At 57.2% G+C, this 19003-nt stretch overlaps 1 protein-coding gene across 1 annotated transcript in view; it reads right to left on the reverse strand.

Moving 5' to 3' along the window:
* Positions 1-19003, reverse strand: part of NIBAN2 (niban apoptosis regulator 2) — a 51680-nt gene that overhangs the window by 19204 nt on the left and 13473 nt on the right. The window contains exon 2 of the mRNA XM_034664564.1: positions 998-1128. Coding sequence (XP_034520455.1) covers positions 998-1128 — 131 coding nt within the window. The remainder of the gene's footprint in view (positions 1-997; positions 1129-19003) is intronic.

Genomic DNA, 19003 nt, shown 5'->3' on the forward strand with positions numbered 1-19003 from the left:
CCCTCAACAAAGATTTACTGGGCAAACACAGTCCTGCTCATAACAGGCTAACGACAAGGCCGATGATACCGACACCATCAGCCAGCGCTCCTGGAGCACCTTCCCTGCGCTCCCGGAGCACCTTCCCTGCTCCAGGCGCCCGGCTGACTGGTCCTCTCGTCCTTACAACCACCCTGCGTGGGTGCTCTTACCCCATTCCACAGATGGGTAACCTAAGATCCACGAGGTGAGGTAATTTGCTCACGGGCACGAGGCCTTTAAGAGAAGCAGCTAGTGGCACCTAGGTGGCTCAGTCGGTTAAGCGTCCGACTCTTGATTTTGGCTCAAGTCAGGATCTTAGGGTCCTGGGATCGAGCCCCGCATTGGGCTCTGCTGCCTGCTTGAGGTTTCTCTCCCTCTGCCCCCCTCCCTCTCTCACAGGCACACGCTCTCGCACTCTCTCTCAAATAAATAAACCTTAAAAAAAAAAAAAAAAGAGAGCAGCTGGGCTTGAACTCAGGTGTGGCAAGACGATCCCAGAGCCCCAGTTCTACCAATGGAGGAGCTGAGCTGGCAGGGAGTCCCCACGGTGAGTGAAGGGGTCTTGGCAAGGCCACCGGGTTATCTCCCTATTCAGAAGCTGGGTGGGGGGGCACCTGGGTGGGGGGCACCTGGGTGGCTCAGTCCGTGAAGCGTGTGCCTTCAGCTCAGGCCCTGATTCCAGGGTTCTGGGATCAAGCCCCACATCAGGCTCCCTGCTCAGCCAGGAGTCTGCTTCTCCCTCTCCCTCTGCTCTCTCTCTGCCCTCCTCCTGCCCCTCACCGCAGCCCTGCTCGTGCTCGCTCGCTCTTGTACTCTCTCTCAAATAAATAAAATCTTAAAAAAAAGTAATAAAAGATGCTGGGTGGGGCCCCTAGAGACCATCAAGGCAACAATGGTACACTGAGGCCCAGGGATGGGAAGCCACTCGGCCAGGCCACTCTGGAGCCTACCCTGCACCCGGCTCAACGCCACTCACCTTGCGCCAGAGCAGCTGGGCCTGTGGCAGCCCCGTGCCCTCAATCTCGTGGCGCATGCTGTTGAAGAGGGCCACCCCATACTGGTCCTCATAGAAGCGCAGGAACTCCGTCAGGATCTTCCCGGTTTTCTCTGGAAGGGAAGAACAAACAGGACTGTGAGGTCGTCGTGGTTACCTGCGAGCAGCAGCCCCACCCCAAGGAGGGGCATCAGCCCAGCTCCGAATTCCTGCTCCCGAAGATCGTTGGCACAAGCTCCGGGCTTTCACCTGCCTCGCGTTCCTGCCCGGACAGGTGCATTCCCTGCACACGGTGGGTGGACATTTGGACAGGAAAATAGTCAACAACTGAGACAGAGAAATCACCAAAGAGAAAAGACGAGAAACCAACAGATGAGTGGAAAGACGCTGAGCACCAGCCACTAAGCAGATGCAGGCAGAGAGCTCCGTGCTCCCGTCAGGCCAGTCAGGGTGTGGGGGAGAGGACACCTTAACTCGGAGCCCTGGGTGCTGGAAATCGACCGGCGGCTGTGCGTACAGTTGTTTTTTTTTTTTTAATGATTTTTTATTATATTATGTTAGTCACCATACAGTACATCCCCGGATTCCAATGTAAAGTTCGATGCTTCTTAGTTGCGTGTAACACCCAGTGCACCATGCAATACGTGCCCTCCTTACTACCCATGCACGTACAGTTTTAAGGGTTCACGCGGGGCCCGGGATGCCGCACTCCCTCCTTTAGGAAGGACCCTCTAGGAAGGACCCTCGGAACGACTCACAGAGGAACAGGTGTATATATCACGCAGGCAATCAGCAGGCACAAGCCAGATGCGCATGCGTGGACGGATTCAGCCCATTACCAGTGCACCTGGGACGGGGGGACCTACAGGCACCACCCGGGGGAAGGTGCCCACACTCGGCCACGTAAAGAAAAGCGAGTTACAGAACCACATGCTAAATATTACCTCATTTAAAATCACTCCTGGTCGTGCCTATAAACTGTTTATGTCTGGAGACGGAGGAAAAGGTCCCGGAAGGCAGCACTCCCCCACCTGTTCCGGGTGGGACCCCTGGGTGTGGGAATGGGAGGGCTGAGTGAACTGCATTTTCGGCTTTATTCACTTTTACAGCATTTGAATTATTTTACAAATGTGATTCCTTCCCCAATAAAAATAAATAAATAAACATTCTAAACTGAACTCATCTACCCAGTTAATCACCTTTTTGCTTCCACTGGCCCTTTGCTTCTCTGCTGCCAAAGCAGTTTCTGAACAGAGAAGGTGACTCCTGTGGCCTCCAGGGCTCGCCAAGCACACACCAGATGCTTAGGACCCGCACTGCCTGGGCCTCCCTATTTACAGATGGAGAAACTGAGGCCCAGGGAGGGTGGTGACCCATGACAAGGAGGCCCTCTCCTTGGGAGAGATTTCCTGGTCCCAAGAAGCAGCCGCTCGAGTCCTGACTTAGGGCTTGTGCCGTATCACTCCGCGGCTCCCCTCTCTGGGCCTCAGTTCCCTGAACACTAAGAAGACGAGACTCCGTGGTGGACAGGCCACCTCTGCCAGCCTCGGATTCCAGGTCTGAAGACCTGGTCCTTTCTCAAAGAAGGGACTGATGAGACGCCGTGCCTCCTAGGGCTGGTCTCTGCTTCTCAAGCATTTCATTTAATCCTCTCAAGAGCCCGGCGAGGTAGGGCTGGTGTTATTCCCATTTTAGAGAAGACCTAGAAGAAGCACTGAGACCCAGAGAGCTTAAGTCACTGGCTCAAGGTCACAGAGCCAGTGGTTAGCGGAGCTGGGATGCAGTCCAGGGGCCCTGCTAGGAGGTGATGGCCAGGAAGAAGGGCTGAAAGCATGTGGCCACATCCCCACCCAGGGTCTCAGGCAGGCTCACTCCCTCTACTCCCTCTGGAAGAGCTCAGCCCAAGGACCCCCTCTCCACAGACCCTGTCTGTGGTCCCCTTTCCTGGAATGAGGTCATGGCTGTCTAGATTCAAGCCTGGGGAGGGGAGGGGGGGAACAAATGAGGAATTTGCTTTGAATGCCTATTTTTTAAAAACCATAAACAATCAGAACTCTCTCAAAGACCACGGGAATTGTTTTGAAAAACGATGAGGCAGGATTGGGAGGGATGGGGGGAGCAGGCAAGAAGGGGTAATGAATTGGAGCCAAAGAGAGAAAATGGGACCGTAGGTGACGCTAATACTGATAAATCACATCATCGTCACCATCATCACAGCTGCGGCTTAGCGAGCGTTAACCTGAGCCAGTGGGTGGGCAAGTTCTGCATGCAGGACCCCAAAGAATCTTCATGAAATCCCTAGGGAGTCAGTGCTGTTGTTTTCCCATTTTAGGGACGAGGTGGCTTGCAGACCCAGGACTGGAGGGCCAGGGTCCCAGCCACCAGGCCAGGCAGCCTCAGCCCGGGGCTTTAACCCGACTCTGCCCCCAGCAGCCAGACACCCCACGGATACTCTCCCACTGTGCAGGATCTCCAGGGTCCTCCAGCCTCAGCTCTGGGAGGCCTGACCAGCCCCTGGTATGCCAGCCTCAGAGCATGATTTCCAGGAGGGCCAGAATCTTCCCTGACCCTTGGGCAGCCAGGCCCAGGAGGAAGCTGCTGTCCTGTGGCAGAACTCGAACCCAGGTCTGCCTAAGCCACAGCATGCTCTCAGCAAAACCCAGATATTGGGTCCCGCAGAGGGTGGCTAGGTTTACGAGGCCCGGGGGCTGGACTGGGGAGGAGAACGGGAAGGGCAAGGCAACATCCCATCATCCCATCAGGCGCATGAAGGCCCCGGGGCAGGGCGTGGGGGTGGGCTGGAGGTTGGAGCGGAAGCTAGGGAGGCTGAGGAAGTGAAAACCAGAACAAGGGGACCCGTCAGGAGCCAGGAGGCGAAGATGAAGCTGACAGGCTTGAAGTCCCCGGGCTGAGGAGGACCAGGTGGGGTAGGGGGCGAGGACAAAATCCACTGCAGTCCTCCCAATGGGACGCGGACAAGTTACTGGAGTGAGACTGTGGGACCAGGGTCCAGGAGTGGAGGGCATGAGGGACGGGGGGGGGGGGTGGAGAGGGGAGAGGGTATGGGCTGAAATGGACAGAAAATGGGATAGGAAAAGAGGCGGTGGCCCCAGGCACCCTGTACCCGCGAACAGAGGACAGCACCCCTGCCCCCACCCCCGCAGCTTCACCCAGCTGCAATTACAGGCATGTCTCGCTATCCAAACTCAAGAACCATATAGATCTGAATCTGTTTTCCAATAAAACCTTGGCTACCTGATATTCTAGAACCAAAGAGATCATAGAGTGGGGTCCCTTACTACCCAAACTTGTTCTCCCAAGTCAGGAGCCTAATGAATCGGGATGCTAGTATCTAAGAGCTGACTGCACCCCGGGGAACGTGGCCCTGGCGCCCTTCTGCTCACCCCTGTGGCCTGGCACAGGCAGGTGCTGAGCAAAGGGGGGTGTCCACTTGCCAGTTACTAGGCATCCCCTCTGCGCCAGGCCCCAGAGGACTGGGGAAGCCGCCGGGCCAGGGGCAGCGGTGACATCATTCCTCAAAGGATTAAGGATTCAAGGAGGGTCCCAGGCAGTGCCAGGAAACTGGGGGCGCTCGGCCCAAGTTTGGCCGAAGGAGGGCTAGAAAGGGAAGACTGGGGGGTGGGGGGCTAAAAGGAAGCAGGGCCGCAGGATGGCTTCTTGGCAAGGGTACTCTGAGCACATTCTTGAGAGATGTCCTAAGACAGCTTGGAAGGAACTGGCTTGTGCTTGGTACAAAGGAAGTGCCACAGGGAGCCAGAGGACGAGGACTCCGGCGCCATAGGGGGCCTAGGACTGGGGGCTGGAAAGACCTCAGAGAGGCAGGCTGGGGAAGGGGGTGCAGTCCCCTCCTGGGATAAAGGGCTCACAGGGGAGAAGCCCCGAACAGGGTCCCCAGTGGCCTGTCCAGCCAGCGCTGCTGAAGGAGAACCCAGATGGGCACCACAGCCCTGGCCTTCGATGCTCGTCCCGCCCGCTGAGCTCTGGGGTCAGGGCCAGGCAGCCCCTTCCTGTAAGCACTGCTCAGCACCCCACTTTTTCCCTTCTTGCCACCCTACAGTGGCTGTCTCCCTGGGATTTTTATGGCTCAAATCCCCACTGCAGCGTCCCGGCCTGAGTGTCTGTGGGCGGTCCCCCAGGCCTCGGGGGCCCCTCTCTCCTCCACACCTGCCCGTACCAGCTCTTCCTGCCTCCTCCCAGATCGTCTGAAGACCCTACGTGCCATGGACTTGGGCCCACCCAGACCAAGGCTCACCACCCCAAAGGGCACTCTGAGCCCCAGAGTATGAGAGGCTCACCGGAGGTCACACATCCAGGCTGAGGCAGTGGGGGTTCGACCCACAGACCGTTGACTCCCTCCCACTCCTGGCTCTGACCACAGTCCACAGGGCCCCACAGGACATCCCCCCCCCACCAAGGACAGACAGGAAGCAGGCTGTGGCTCTATCCCCAGAGGCAGGGCCGACCCTGGGGGGTCCCGGGCCCAGGAACGGCTGGGAGGTACAGAGATGCTGGCTCGGAGCAGTGTGAGGGCATGTGCTAGCCTCACCCACCTTCCACATCTCATCCGTCCTCCCTCCTGCACTGACTCAGCCTCGGGTGCTGCTGCAGGAGACGGCACGGGCCAGGGACCGAGCCTCCAGGTGACGGTGCAGGGTTGGGGCAGGAGTTCCCACTGTACCAGCCCCCAGCCCCAGAAGCCTCCCAGCCTGCTCAGAGCCTCAAGCTGGAAAGGGAAGGGCCACTCAGATCCATCTGAGATTTGACTGCAAACCCCGGGAGGGTGGGCCTGGCACAAGCAGGTGCCATAAAATGGGCCATGTGACGGGATAGCTCAGCAAGTGCTCTCAGGACCTCCCTAAATGTTACTGCGATGTTACTATTAATCACAATAGCGCTCAGCTTATCACAACAATAAGAGACTGAAATTTTTATTAGCAAATATAATTTTTATAGCTCGAAAAAAATCCAGGAAAGAACTTTTTTTTTTTTTAAAGATTTTATTTATTTATTCAACAGAGAGATAGAGACAGCCAGCGAGAGAGGGAACACAAGCAGGGGGAGTGGGAGAGGAAGAAGCAGGCTCATAGCAGAAGAGCCTGATGTGGGGCTCGATCCCATAACGCCAGGATCACGCCCTGAGCTGAAGGCAGACGCTTAACCGCTGTGCCACCCAGGCGCCCCGAACTTCTTTTTTTTTTTTAAAGAACCGGGACAAGAGCCACAAAATAATAATGACAATGATAGGTATGTCTTCAGCTGATAGGCCAGACAAACGGAGAGCCCACTAGGAGGAAGGAGGGGCTCAGGCAAAGGTAAGGGCGTGGGAGAGCCGAGCCAGGGGTCCGCAAGAGGCACACAGGAGCCCCACTGCCCACTTGACCTTGGAGGGGCTCCCCTGGCGCAATCGTCAGCGTCTGCTAGTGCCCAGCGTGCATCGCTGCCCAGCCGGTGCCCGTCTGCCAGCACATCCTGCAGAATTAGGCAGTAAGCTCACCCCACTCTGACTCAGGGCCCCCTGCACACACCCGGATTCTTCAAATGGCCCCAGAGCCAAATAAAACCCTGCACTTGACAGGTATTTAAGCCAATGCTTGGAAAGATGAATGACTCAAGAAGTCACTTCACTTGTCAGTCAACAAAAACCCACTGAGCACCTCCACGGGGTTGTCATGGGAAGCACCCACCTGTGGGCTCCTGAGGCCCTCTTTGGCCCAAGAAGGCAGCCCATGAATTCTGGGAGTGGACCTGAGTGTCCCAATCTGCACCCAGACAACCGCTGTGCTCTGGGACTTCAGGGGGCCGCTGCCCCCTCCCCGGGGCCTCCAGCTCCACATCCAGCCTGCAGTATGAGGGTAGTGGGCTCCACCTGGCTCAGGACTCGGGGGCCAGGGTGAAACATGTGCGTGCACATGCGCACACACGCACACACACGCCCCCTCTCACGGGGCTTCAGAGTGATGCCTTGCAGCCAGCTAATGGAATATGGGGTCTTGCATCTGAGTCTCTGTGGATCTTAGCACGACTCTGCCCTCAGATAACTGGAATCCAAGGGCTGCACCTTTTGGGACCATAAAGAGTGACCCAGAGACACCCCTTACCATCCAGGCCTCCTCACTCTGCCCCCAGAGCCCCCAGAGTCTATCAGGTGTGCCTTTCACTAAAACCTTACACATGTTCAACACAGCAGCCCACTGAATCCTAACAGATACTATTACCCCACTTCACAGATAAGGAAACTGAGGTTCAGGGAGACCCCATGGCCTACTCAGAGATCCACAGCCCAGAAGGGGAAAGAGGTGGGTTTCAAAGTCTGTACAAAGCCCCCACCCCCTAAAGCCTCCTTATCCAACGGTCTCCCACGTGGCACCACAATACCATTCCCAAAGCCCTGCCTTAAACTTTCTTCTGGGGTCTTCTCCTGGTCCCAAGAGGCAGGCAAAGCACACTTTACTATCCCCATTTTACAGATGAAGAAACTGAGGTTCAGAGAGGCAAAGTGACTTTCCCAAGGTCACACGACTGACAACCGTCAGAGCCAGGACTGAAGCCCGGGGTCTCCAGCCCCCATCTGGTCAGAGCTGGCAGGGAACCTTCACACCTACTGGATCCTTACTTGTCCCATCTTCTCTGGGCCTTAATTGTACCATCTGTAAGATGGGTGGGTGGGTCCCCGTTGGCTCAGCTGATCTACAATCTCTATGATGATCTAATCAGTGCTGCCCTGGCCCCAGGAGCTGACCAGGATGCTCGCCTCAGCATCTCCTCTGAGCTGCTGGTGAGTCAGATCAGAGTCGGAGCTGACCACAGGCCCCTCAGGCTGGACGGAAGGACTGGGAGTGAAGTCAGGGGGGCAGGGACAGGACTTAGCATCAACCCTACCTGGGTACAAGGTACCATCTCTACTGGGCACACGGGCTCTGGGTTCAAGTCCTGGCTCTGCCACCTACGAGTTGTGTGGCCTTGGGCCAAGGTGCTTCTCTCTGAGCCTCTGTTTCCCCCTCTGCAAAACGGCACAACAGTATCTGCCTGCTCAGGTTATAAGAAGATCAAGATCTATGAGCTAACGGGCATGAAGCCCTTCACTCTGGCAAAGAGGAGGCATGCTGCTAACGGGGGCTCCTATAAAGTGCCCCTTGTCCGAGGTCCCTATAATTCAAGGAGAGGCCCTTGAAACACCCCTGGCCCAGCCGAGCAACCCCTGGCCCAGCCGAGCAACCCCGGGCCCGGCCCAGCCCCAGGAGCAGCACCAAGAGAAGCCAAGGCAACCGGAAGAACGTTAATCTCTGATTTTCCAAACTGACAACATTAAGGGTCACGCTGCTTCCTGTACTCAGAAAGCAGGGGCTGGGCAAGACTGGGAGGCCCCAGGGTGGCCTGCAGTCCCCCGTGGACTCTGGGGGGCTGGGGGACTTGGCCCACTGTGCAGATGGCAAAACTGAAGCTCACGCAGGAGAAGGGGCTTGTGGAGCTGAGGATGAGAGAAAGGAGCACAGGGGTGCCCCAGAGATCCTTGAACACTTTCTCGCAGTCCTGCCAAAGCCCAGCACCCATCACACAGAGATCATCCCCCTCATCCGTGACTCGGCCCTGGGGCAGGTGGTGCCCAGACCGGTGGAACGTTTCAGACGAGGAGAGCCGGGATCCCTGCCAAGTCCTCCAGCTGGGGAGCAGCAGATGCAGGATCTGAGCCCAGGCCCAGGACCCCCTCCACACGGACCGCGGGGCCCCGGGACGAAGAGGGCGCTCTCCAGCCGAGATCGGATCAGCCTCGTGCCAACCACGGGGGCTTCACACTGGGCCCATCCCTGCTTTGGCCCCAGCTGAGGGCAACGTGCCAGACCTGTTCCCGGCTCATCCGGTCCCTCCAGCAGGGCCCCAGGGACACACCTTCCCCACGAGGCCCGGCCCGGTTTCAGAGCTGAAAGAGATTTGCCGATTGAAACTGGGCAGGCAGCACCCTGCAGGGCAGGGCCGGCCCAGAACCTGGCAACCTGGTTCCCAGAGCACTGGGGAGAAGGCCCGAGGTGGGGAGCGGGGGAGGCAGCCAGGGACTCGAGTTTCCCTGTGTCACACAGTCGTCCAAAGGACCACCATATCCATCATCCATCCAGGAGAGCAGAGGGAAGTCTGCCATCCAGAGAGGTGACCACAGTCTCCTAGGGTCACGCAGCATGTCTCAACAGAGCCAGGTCAGCGTGCCGGGCCCCGGGCCTCTTCTGCTCGGCCCCCCGCTATCACTACGAACACATCCTGGCCGCAGGTGAACGTTCAGCACCTCCTCCACTCCCATGTGGCACTCCATGTTTACACGTGTCATTTCATGTGTTGTCCCCACTTTACAGAGGAAGACGCAGAGACTCAGAGAGGTTAAGTGACTTCTCTGGAGACACACAGCTTGTCAATGACAGGAACCCAGAACAGCCCGAGTCTAGCACAGAACCAGAGTCTGGACCAACCCACCTTACCCCCCCTGCCCCCGCCAGCCTCTGGGAGCAGGGGTTCCACGCCACATGGGCCTTGTGGGTGGCCGCTGTCAGAAAGGCTGACATGGCTCCCACTCAGGACCTGTAATCAGGGGGGAAGTCAGGAGGAGGGGGGAAATGACAGGCTCAAATGGCCAGCAGAGGAGGGGGACTGGCAGACCTCCCATGAGAAGAGCCTGAACCAGGAGCCGGAACCCTGCAGAGCCAGAGATGAGAGAGGGTTAAGTCAGCTAAGTGCCCCCCCCCCACCAGCCAGTCCTTGTTCAGAAGGGAGACAGCAGTCAGAGAGGGCAAGGGACTGACTCAAGGTCACCCCACAAATAACCCTCGGAGAAGGAGTTTGCTCAGGGCACCAGTACAGCAGCGGCAGGTCCCCGGGACTCCACTCTGGGCCCGGATTCCCACCCCAGCCAGGCCCTACTACCCAGGGCAAGGCCCTCAGGGTAAGGTGAACTTCCTAGCTGACTAGGGGCCAGTCCAGAGGCCAGTACAGCTGAGCCCTGACTCTGCCACTAGTCACTCCCCACCCCGGCCAAGCCATTCCCACCCCATGCCTGCCCCCTCCTCCAAATTTCTACCCACTCCTGGCTCTTTTGGATCCTGCACATGCAGGAGCCACAGGGATCTCCCTGAACCTTCTCTGCCACGGGGTTCTGTGCAGGCTGCTCTCCAGGTCAGGAACACTGCTTCCTCCTTCTCTAAGCCCATTTCTCAGCCCCCCAGTGCCCCTGCCCCTAGGATGCCCCCAACTCAGTGAGGGCCCCCCCCCACTTACTTCCATAGCCCCCCATTGATCCCACAGTGGGTAAAGGCCCGTTCCCTGTCAGACTCCTCCTGGCAGTACCCACCACATCTGGGACAGGGCCCGGCATGCAGTAGGAAGCTCAGAGCGAGAAGCCAGAGGCAGCGATCTAGAGTCAGGGCTGCCCCCGGCACAGAGCCACCCTCGTTGAGCAATAAAGCTCCCCACACACACCCCAGAGATCCCTCACCACAGAAAGGGAGGCTTATGCCCAGCCCAGGGGCTGGGGCCAGGTCCCAGGAACGAGAGGATATGCACAACGCTGTCCTTCTTGCTTGGGAAGGTGACTGCCACCCACGAGGTTCCCTCTCCGCCGGCCTCAGGTGCCCTCAAGGGACCCTCTGCTGGTCGCCCCTTCCCTGGGGCCGGCTATTAAGAAGGAAAAACCTCGGGGCGCCTGGGTGGCACAGCGGTTGGGCGTCTGCCTTCGGCTCAGGGCGTGATCCCGGCGTTACGGGATCGAGCCCCACATCAGGCTCCTCTGCTATGAGCCTGCTTCTTCCTCTCCCACTCCCCCTGCGTGTGTTCCCTCTCTCACTGGCTGTCTCTATCTCTGTCAAATAAATAAATAAAATCTTTAAAAAAAAAAAAAAAAAAGAAGGAAAAACCTGTCCCCATAAATACAGCAGCCCGCAGCATGCCAAGGCCCGATCGTGACAGTCACCTGATGGTGTGCCAGCTCCTTGCAAGGGACTCCACGTGGGGCCCGGAGGGGAGGGTCTGCTATTACCCCAGTGAACAGAGGAGGGACCGTGCGGGGCAGTGAAGCAGGCTCCCTGGCGTCACACGGCCGGGAAGGCACAAGGCTGGCTGCTGACACCAGGCTTACTCTGCAGGGGCTTTACCGCACTTGACCCTGAGCTCTGGCAGCAGCCCCAGGAGCTGCGTATGGTGTCACCCCCACCGAGGAACAAGAAGCTGGGAAGCCCAGTGACTTGTCCAAGGTCAGCCAGCTGTCAGGTGGAGGAGACTGCGTCCAAGCTGAGGCTTGAACCCAGGCTCCCAGCGCCGTGGAAACATACTGGACAGTCACGCCAAGTGCTTCGGGGAGGCTCTCGCTAGCCTCCGACACCCCAGGAGACCGGGGGGCTCACTCATCACCACGCTCTGGGCACCTGTTACAGGGCCTGGCACACCGCAGCCCGCAGACGCTACACTGAATCGGATCCAGGAGCCGCCAGGTTCTGAACCCCACTTCCTTCCCCCAGGCCCACCCTGGCCGTTTCTTACCTACCTCAGGCCCCCACCTCCATGCTTTCACCTGCGCTGTGTCCCCTAGCAGGCGCCCCTTCCCCCTCACTGCCACAGTTCAAAGTCTTAGCCCGCCTTCAAGGCCCCACTCAAATATCTCCTGTGTTGCCCATTGGCACATAATTATAATAATTACTGGGGCCCCCCAGCTAATGCCTGTAGCACTTGGCCCCCTGCCAGGCACAGAGGCAGCTGCCATATATGTTAACAATTATCATCAACATTATTTCACTTAACCCTCACCCAGATTTATTCTTCAGACACCCCGCTGAGCAGGGAGCCTGCTGCGGGGCTCGATCCCTGGGCCCTGGGATCATGACCTGAGCTGAAGGCAGACGCCTAACCACTGAGCCACCAGGCGCCCGCCCAGATCTATTCTCAAACCCATTTTATAGATGAGACTCAGAGAGGTGCAGTGACTTGGCCTACATCACACAGGTAAGACTGTGCCCACTGCTCTATCCCGACACCTAGATAGGTGTGTGCAGAAACAGAGAAAGAGCTTGGGAACACGTGTAGTCTCTCTGCCAGGATGTTCCCCACCCGCCTGGCAGCTGCCCCCCCCACACGTGGCACCTTGTTCCCTTCTACATCCCCAGCACTCAGTGCGGCACTGGCTTTGGGAGAGAAGAGTGGATTTCTCACAGAGGCAGTGTGTTCTGGGGCCAAGCTTGAAGCTAGAAGCAAACCCTGAGCTCAGAACAGCCTCCCTGGGCCTCAGTGTCTTCATCTGTAAAATGGGCATAATATGGTAGTTTTATACACACACACACATACACACACAAACACACACACGTCGCTGGTGATGAGGGGTCCTCAGGAGATGCCGGCTTTGGTGCAAATAGTCAAAGGGCAGGGTGAGCAGTGTAAAGGTATCCCGCTGTGATCTTAACCTTTGGCACCAGCACAACCTCTGCCCTGGAGTGTCCCCTTATTAATGGCCAGTGACGTATGCTAACAACAGGTGCACCTGGGGAGGGTGCTCTGAGATGAAATCCAAGCTCTTCATTGGCAAGATGGGGAAACTGAGGCTGAGGGAATGGGGAAGGAGCAACTCAAGGTCCCACAGTCCTGTCTGTGGCCCAGCTCCTCGTGAGAGCAGGGTGAAGAGAAAGAAGTCGGGGGAATTTAGTGCCCAGAAAACTGGCTCTGGTCTTGGGGTCTCCAGTCGGGAATGCTCTCTCAGAGCTCCCCTCTGCCTGGCCGTCTCCTCTTCCTCCTCCCCAGGCTCCAACGTCACCTCCTAGGAACCTCCGACAGGCCCAGCACTGGCAGCCTCCACCCACAGCCCCCACTTCTCACAACTGCAGCTGTGAAAGGCTCCTTCCAGCCGGCTCCCCAGACAGAGACCTCGCTTCTGCCGTCTCCCCGGCCCCAGCTCATGCCTGGCCTGGGGGGTGCCCGGCAAACAAGTGCTGAGTGGGGAAGGCCACCCCTGGAGGGAAGGCCATCCAGCTTCAGGTGCCCAAACGGCCGCGCCGTGGGCCCAGGAAAGAGGCTGAGGAGGGCAGAGGCTGTCTGGGGAGCCCCCCATTGCGAAGGTAGCTTTGGGGGAAGGCGGTGGGATTTCTCACTGAGCTGCCTTTAAAGCTCTTCTCAGTTGGCAAATATTTAACCAAGGCTCAGTGACCCAGGTCTGCCGGGGAAGAGCCTGCTTTGAGGCAGGAGGGCCTAAGGAGGCAGGTGGCTGAAGTGGAGCCCCAGGGAAATGCCAGAAAGAAAAAAAAGAGACTGAAGACCCGCCCACCGGGGACTGCCCTTTCCTTTATACCTTGGGGCAGCTGGGTGGGAGGAAGTCGATTCCCATCTTGACACAAACCGAGAAACAAAAGCCCTCTCATCCCCTCCAGGCCCTCCCTCCCTGCCTGGCAGCACCCGTGCCCACGGCCTACAGTTGGCAGCTTGTTCCGGGAGCCCAGAACCCAAGAGCACAGGGCCAAGCTGCGGAGGGTGGAGAAGGGGTGCCAAGCCCCCCCACCCCACTCCAGTCAAGGCAGGACCAGGCATACCCACCACACCTCCCCTGGGCCCACCGCAGGGCCCGGGGCTATGCCTGCCACAGAGCGCATGCCTCCACTCAGGCGAGCAAGCCTCAGGCTGGGCTTCTGCACCACGACCCCAGGCCAACAGAACAGGACAAAAGGATCAGAGGGAGGGTCAAAGGCAGCCTGGAGGACCCCCCCACCCCAGCTCCAAGATCACCCACCACCCACCGTGCACGGCCCTGTACAACATCCCCCAGCCTCCTGCCCTGAGAGCCCTGGCTTGGGAACCAGACAGACACAGAGCAAATCCCCGCTCTGCTCCAGCGGCCTCGCCTCTGGGCCTCGGTACTCTCCTCCCTGCGCTGGGGACACCCGCTGCTCTCTCTGCCCCCGCTGTCGTCGGGATGCGCAAAGAGCAGCTAATCTAGGACAGCGATTTTGTGAGCACGAACCCCCAGCCCCCTCGCACCTACTCACCCATTCCTGCGGCCTTCCCAGCAACACCCTTTGCCTCCATTCCCTTCTCTTCACCCCGCCACACCCCCGGAGCCCTCGAACCTGGGGCCCGGCCACCTGTCCAAACCGCCCCCCAGGCCGCCCGGCAGCACACGCACCATCGCACCCCAGGTGTTCCTCAACACGTGCCTGCTGTCAGCCCCACACAAAGAGCACCGAGGCTGGACTGAGGACACGGGACGCTCACCTTGGGACGTGCCCACCACAGGCCTGGAACCCCGTCCTCGACCTGCGTGAGAACCCACTGCCGACTTTCCCCTCAGTGCCCAGACTGGAGTTCGACCTTAAGATGCCCAGGCAGAGATCTTCCTGACGGAGCCCTTCCTCCGTGACCAGCCGGGAGCCAGCATCACCAGCCAGCCCGTCCCCATCAGCCACCACGAGGCAGGAGCGGAGGACAAGGCCCAGGCCTGAAATTCAGGTCCTCCCATCAGCCAGCTCAGGGCCATCCGAAATGACTGCTGGGGGCAGAGCCAAAGTCAGGTGAGGATCTCAGGGGCCGTGCTGTGCCAGCCAAGACACATTTCACGTTGCCCGCATTCATCAACCACGGGGCAGAGGGCATGCAGGAGGGAACTAGACAAACTCCTGGCTACCTAATGAGGGGGACAGACTGTCAACAAAACCTACAATGAGCGCGGTAAGCCTCCAACTGGGAACAGCAGGGGAAGTTACAGGAACCCAGAGGAGGGGCAGCTAACCCAGCCGGTGGGGTCGGGGAAGACTTCCAGAAGGAAGTGGAGCACCAGAGCCATGAAGAAGGGCTAACTAGGTTCAGGAGGAGGGCCAAGTGGGGAGAGTGTGCTGAGCAGAAGACACAGAAAATGCACAAATTCAGATATTCGAGAAAGCATTAATCCATCCACAAATATTTAGGAATACCTACTATGTCAAGAAGAGTACTTTCACAGAACACTGTGGTGTCAGGGTTCCAGAATCAGATCTCAATTCAAATACTAACTCCACCGCTCATCAGCAGTAGGACTTTGGGCATGTGACTAATACTCTCTGAGTATCAATAGTAGTACTGTCCTCAGCTGTAGATTGGGAAGACACGCAGTACCCACCTGGCCAGGTTGTCATATGGATTCAAAGAAAGGAAATCTAGAGCCTGGCCAAATGGGGTCCTGTATTATCAACAACGATGACTGCCGATGGAAAGAAGTTCCATCTGCCCGCGTGTTGATGGCCAGGAAATGTGTTTGGGTGGGTAGTGGGGTCTTTCACAAGCTCAGGGGTCCCCATGGTGTGTCCACCTGTGCATATGGCAGTGTTCTGTACTGTGTTCCGTGCCATGAAATGGGGGCCAGCAAAGGGGAAATGGAACAGCTACTCGGTCCCTCAGGGGGCCACTCAGGGGGTGGGAAGGTGACATATTTGGGGTCCAATCTTTCTGGGCCCTGATCCCTCAGAGGTTAACCAATCAGAAATGGGAAGTGGAGACAGAAACATCAATGAAGATTCTGAAAGCAAGAACCCAACAAACCACACACCACTAACCCTCAGCCAACCACAGCCCCTCCACTCCGTGGCACGCAGGTGGGTGAATTCCTTGTCTGAGCCTCCACTTCCCACAGGCAGCCTCACAAGGTGGACAAAAGCTAAGGGAGAAGCTGGTGCCTGGCTGGCTCAGTCAGAAGAGCGTGTGACTCTTTTTTTTTTTTTTTAAAGATTTTATTTATTTATTTGACAGAGATAGAGACAGCCAGCGAGAGAGGGAACACAAGCAGGGGGAGTGGGAGAGGAAGAAGCAGGCTCATAGCAGAGGAGCCTGACGTGGGGCTCGATCCCAGAACGCCGGGATCACACCCTGAGCCGAAGGCAGACGCTTAACCGCTGTGCCACCCAGGCGCCCCGAAGAGCGTGTGACTCTTGATCTCGGGGTCATGAGTTTGAGGCCCACATTAGGTGCAGAGATTACTTAAAATTTAAAAAAAATTTTTTTTTACGCTAAGAAAGAAACTAGATGGAAAAGTGCTTTGAACTCCACATAGGCAGGACCATGTGTGTCTTCTTCTCTTGGTATCTTGTATTTATCTCTCTCTCTTTTTTTTTTTCTTGTCTTATTGCACTGACTAAGACGTCCAGATCAATACTAATGAAAATACCTCTAGGGTTTCAACATCAAGTTTGCTCAGGCTTGCTCAGTATGTGATGAAGGGCATGTAAAGGGCCGAGTACCAGGTAGGGGCTGCTCAGAGAAAGGAGGGAGGACTTAGCTCTTCTCCCCAAACAAAAGAGCTGGATAATTCCCTGGGAAAACAGATGCTGGGGAAACCCAGCCATAGCCACATCCCAGCCCAACTAGAACCTGTTCTCAAGTGACCAACCAAAGACAGACAGAACTCCGGAGAGGGCTTTGTATCTCAGATGCCCCGTGTGGGAGAGGTAACCCCAAGGGAGAGGGAGATCCCTGTCACTGAAGTTGTGCAAGCAGAGGCTGGATGGCCACACAGAGGCTGTAGAGAAGATTCTGTCACAGGGGGAAGGTGAGCCATAAAAACACAAACTTTGGGACCAGACAGACCGGATCCACTACTGACTGTCACTTCCCAAGCCTCAGTTTCTTTATCAATAAAACCGGGAGAAAAATAATACACACCTCAAAGAGGAGCTGTGGGAACGAAATAAGACAAAGCATGAGAAGCGTCTGGCACTCTGCCTGACCGTTGGTAAGAACCTGATAAATACCAGCTGCTGTTCCAATAAGAGTCAATCACTAGAAGTGCCAGTTACTGTGACCCAACCCTACCGGAAAAGGGCCAGTGCCCATCAGATGCCAACATGCTTCTCACCAAGTCCAAGTCAGGCCCTTCCCAAGCTGCCTCGGGACCCAGAACACCCCCGGCCCATCCATCCCTCTCCCACAGAAGCTCACGTGCGCATATACCCCGGGCTGCCTACCCGGACCTGACAGCAAGTGAGGTGGGGCAGGGGGAGAGCGCCTGCCTTCTCCAAGCCAGGGAAGGACAGACAAAGGGAGACAAGGTGGGGGAAGGAGGAAGATGAGCCAATATGAAAATTCACTCATGTGCTTATTGCTGGGCCAGAAGGAAACCCAATCCTGGGCTGGAATGCCAGGGACCCTCAGCATGGAGAGGCTTTATGCAGATAGAAGATGGAAAGCTTATTCAAATACCAAGACTCCTGCGGCCTGAGCCTGCAGAGGAGGAAGGACCTGCCCCACCCTTGGGTCACCAGCTGCAGGTCTCCTCCAGCTCCAGAAGGGAAGGTATGAGGACAAATTCCCTGGGAGGCCCTGACAGCCTCACATTCCTCATTCCAGGTGCCTGTGTGACCCCCATCTGTGCTTCACGGGAAACTCTGCTCTCAGCCAAGAGGTCCAAGTTCTATGTCTGCCTTCCCTGGGGATCCCTTAAGGGAGGTGGGGACAGACTGTCTTTCTTGGAGGTGACAAACAGGCTCCAAGCACAGGCTCCAGGCAATGATTCGGGGTTAAGAGTGGCGGGCCCTGAGGCTGGGCCCCTGACCTTGGGCAAGTCCCTCACCCTTCCTGGCTCTCCGTCTTGGCTGTCTAGTGAAGAGGCTGGACTCCTCTGCACGGGACCCTCAAGGCCCTAACTCCCTCCGACTGTGACTGAAGAAAGTGTTTGTTCCCTCCCAACCCAGGACTACACCCGCGGGCTCACCGTTCCAGCTCAATCAAACTGATCCAAGTTCCACCTGTCGGGCTGGGATACCAAAAGCACTGTCCCTCACAGTCACTCCCCAATTCAGGTCAGAACTCCTGTTAACCATCAACACAACGCCCATTTAATAATTAACTGCTGAGTGTCCGTTTCCCCCACAGGGGCAGGGACCCTGTCTATCCCGTTCGTGATGTACCCCCAGCACCAAAATTATTTGTCCCTGACTGTGAGATGACACCAGAGGGCCTCACTTGGGTCCCCCAGGCATCTTAAGACACAGGAAGAGAACAGGGTTTTCCAAAACGCCAGCTCAGGCCTGGGGACAGACCCTTCCCAGCCCCAGGGGCAGTGTTAGTTAGCCAGGGCCCCCCCATTGCAGTTGGAGGCTTCCAGAGCAGTGGGACCTGGTCAGGTGCTGGCCAGGCCAGCTCAAGGTCACATTATCGGCAGCAGAAAAGGTCACCACCCCTGTCACACAAGCTGAGCCCCCTCACCTAAGCTCTAAGCTCGGATCCTCAGTTTCCTCTTCCAGCAGATTCTGTCAAACGATACAGCACCTGCAGAGGGTCTGGGGAAACTGGAGCTGAGAAGGCCCCGCCCTTGAGCCTCCTCTGCCCGCTCTGGGCTGGCAGCCTGGGTCTGGGGACTCTTACCTGGGGCAGCCACGTGACCCTGCTTCTGTGTCCCCAGTTAGAAGATCCCAGCCCCAGGGAGGGACAGAGGTGCCGGCACTTTGCATAACAATCACTGAGGTATTGTGCCTGAGGGAGCTACTCCTAGGGGCAGCAAGAACCAGAGCAAAACCACCAGTTTCTGCGGAATTCTGCTTCCCCCAAATTCCTACACTCTCTCAGCTTTGGGCCTTTGCAGTCCTGCCCCTTTGGCTATGACCCTCTCCTCCTCCTCCTGCACCGTTTCAGCCCCACCTAGACATCCCCTTCTCCAACAAGCCTGCCCTGCCTCTTGAGTCTGGGTTACTGGTGCTTCCCCAGCTCCAAGACACCTCGACACCCACCTCAGCTAAGGAACCCAACCCATGTTGGGTCTGTCCTCCCAGAAAGGGACCAGGAAGTGGTAAGGACCATGGCTGCCCCCCCATCTGGCACCCACAGTCCCATACGTGGCCTGGCTCTGAGCAGGCTCTCAAACAATGGTGGAATGGACAGATTAATCCCACAGAAATGATTAAGGCTATCCAACACAGCCCTGTTGACAACCATGAAAAACAGAAACGACCTGAATGCCCAGCAAAAGGAGTTTGGCTGAGCAAGTAAAAATGT

This window comes from Ailuropoda melanoleuca, chromosome 7, assembly GCF_002007445.2.
Source record: "Ailuropoda melanoleuca isolate Jingjing chromosome 7, ASM200744v2, whole genome shotgun sequence".
NCBI classification, from domain to species: domain Eukaryota; kingdom Metazoa; phylum Chordata; class Mammalia; order Carnivora; family Ursidae; genus Ailuropoda; species Ailuropoda melanoleuca.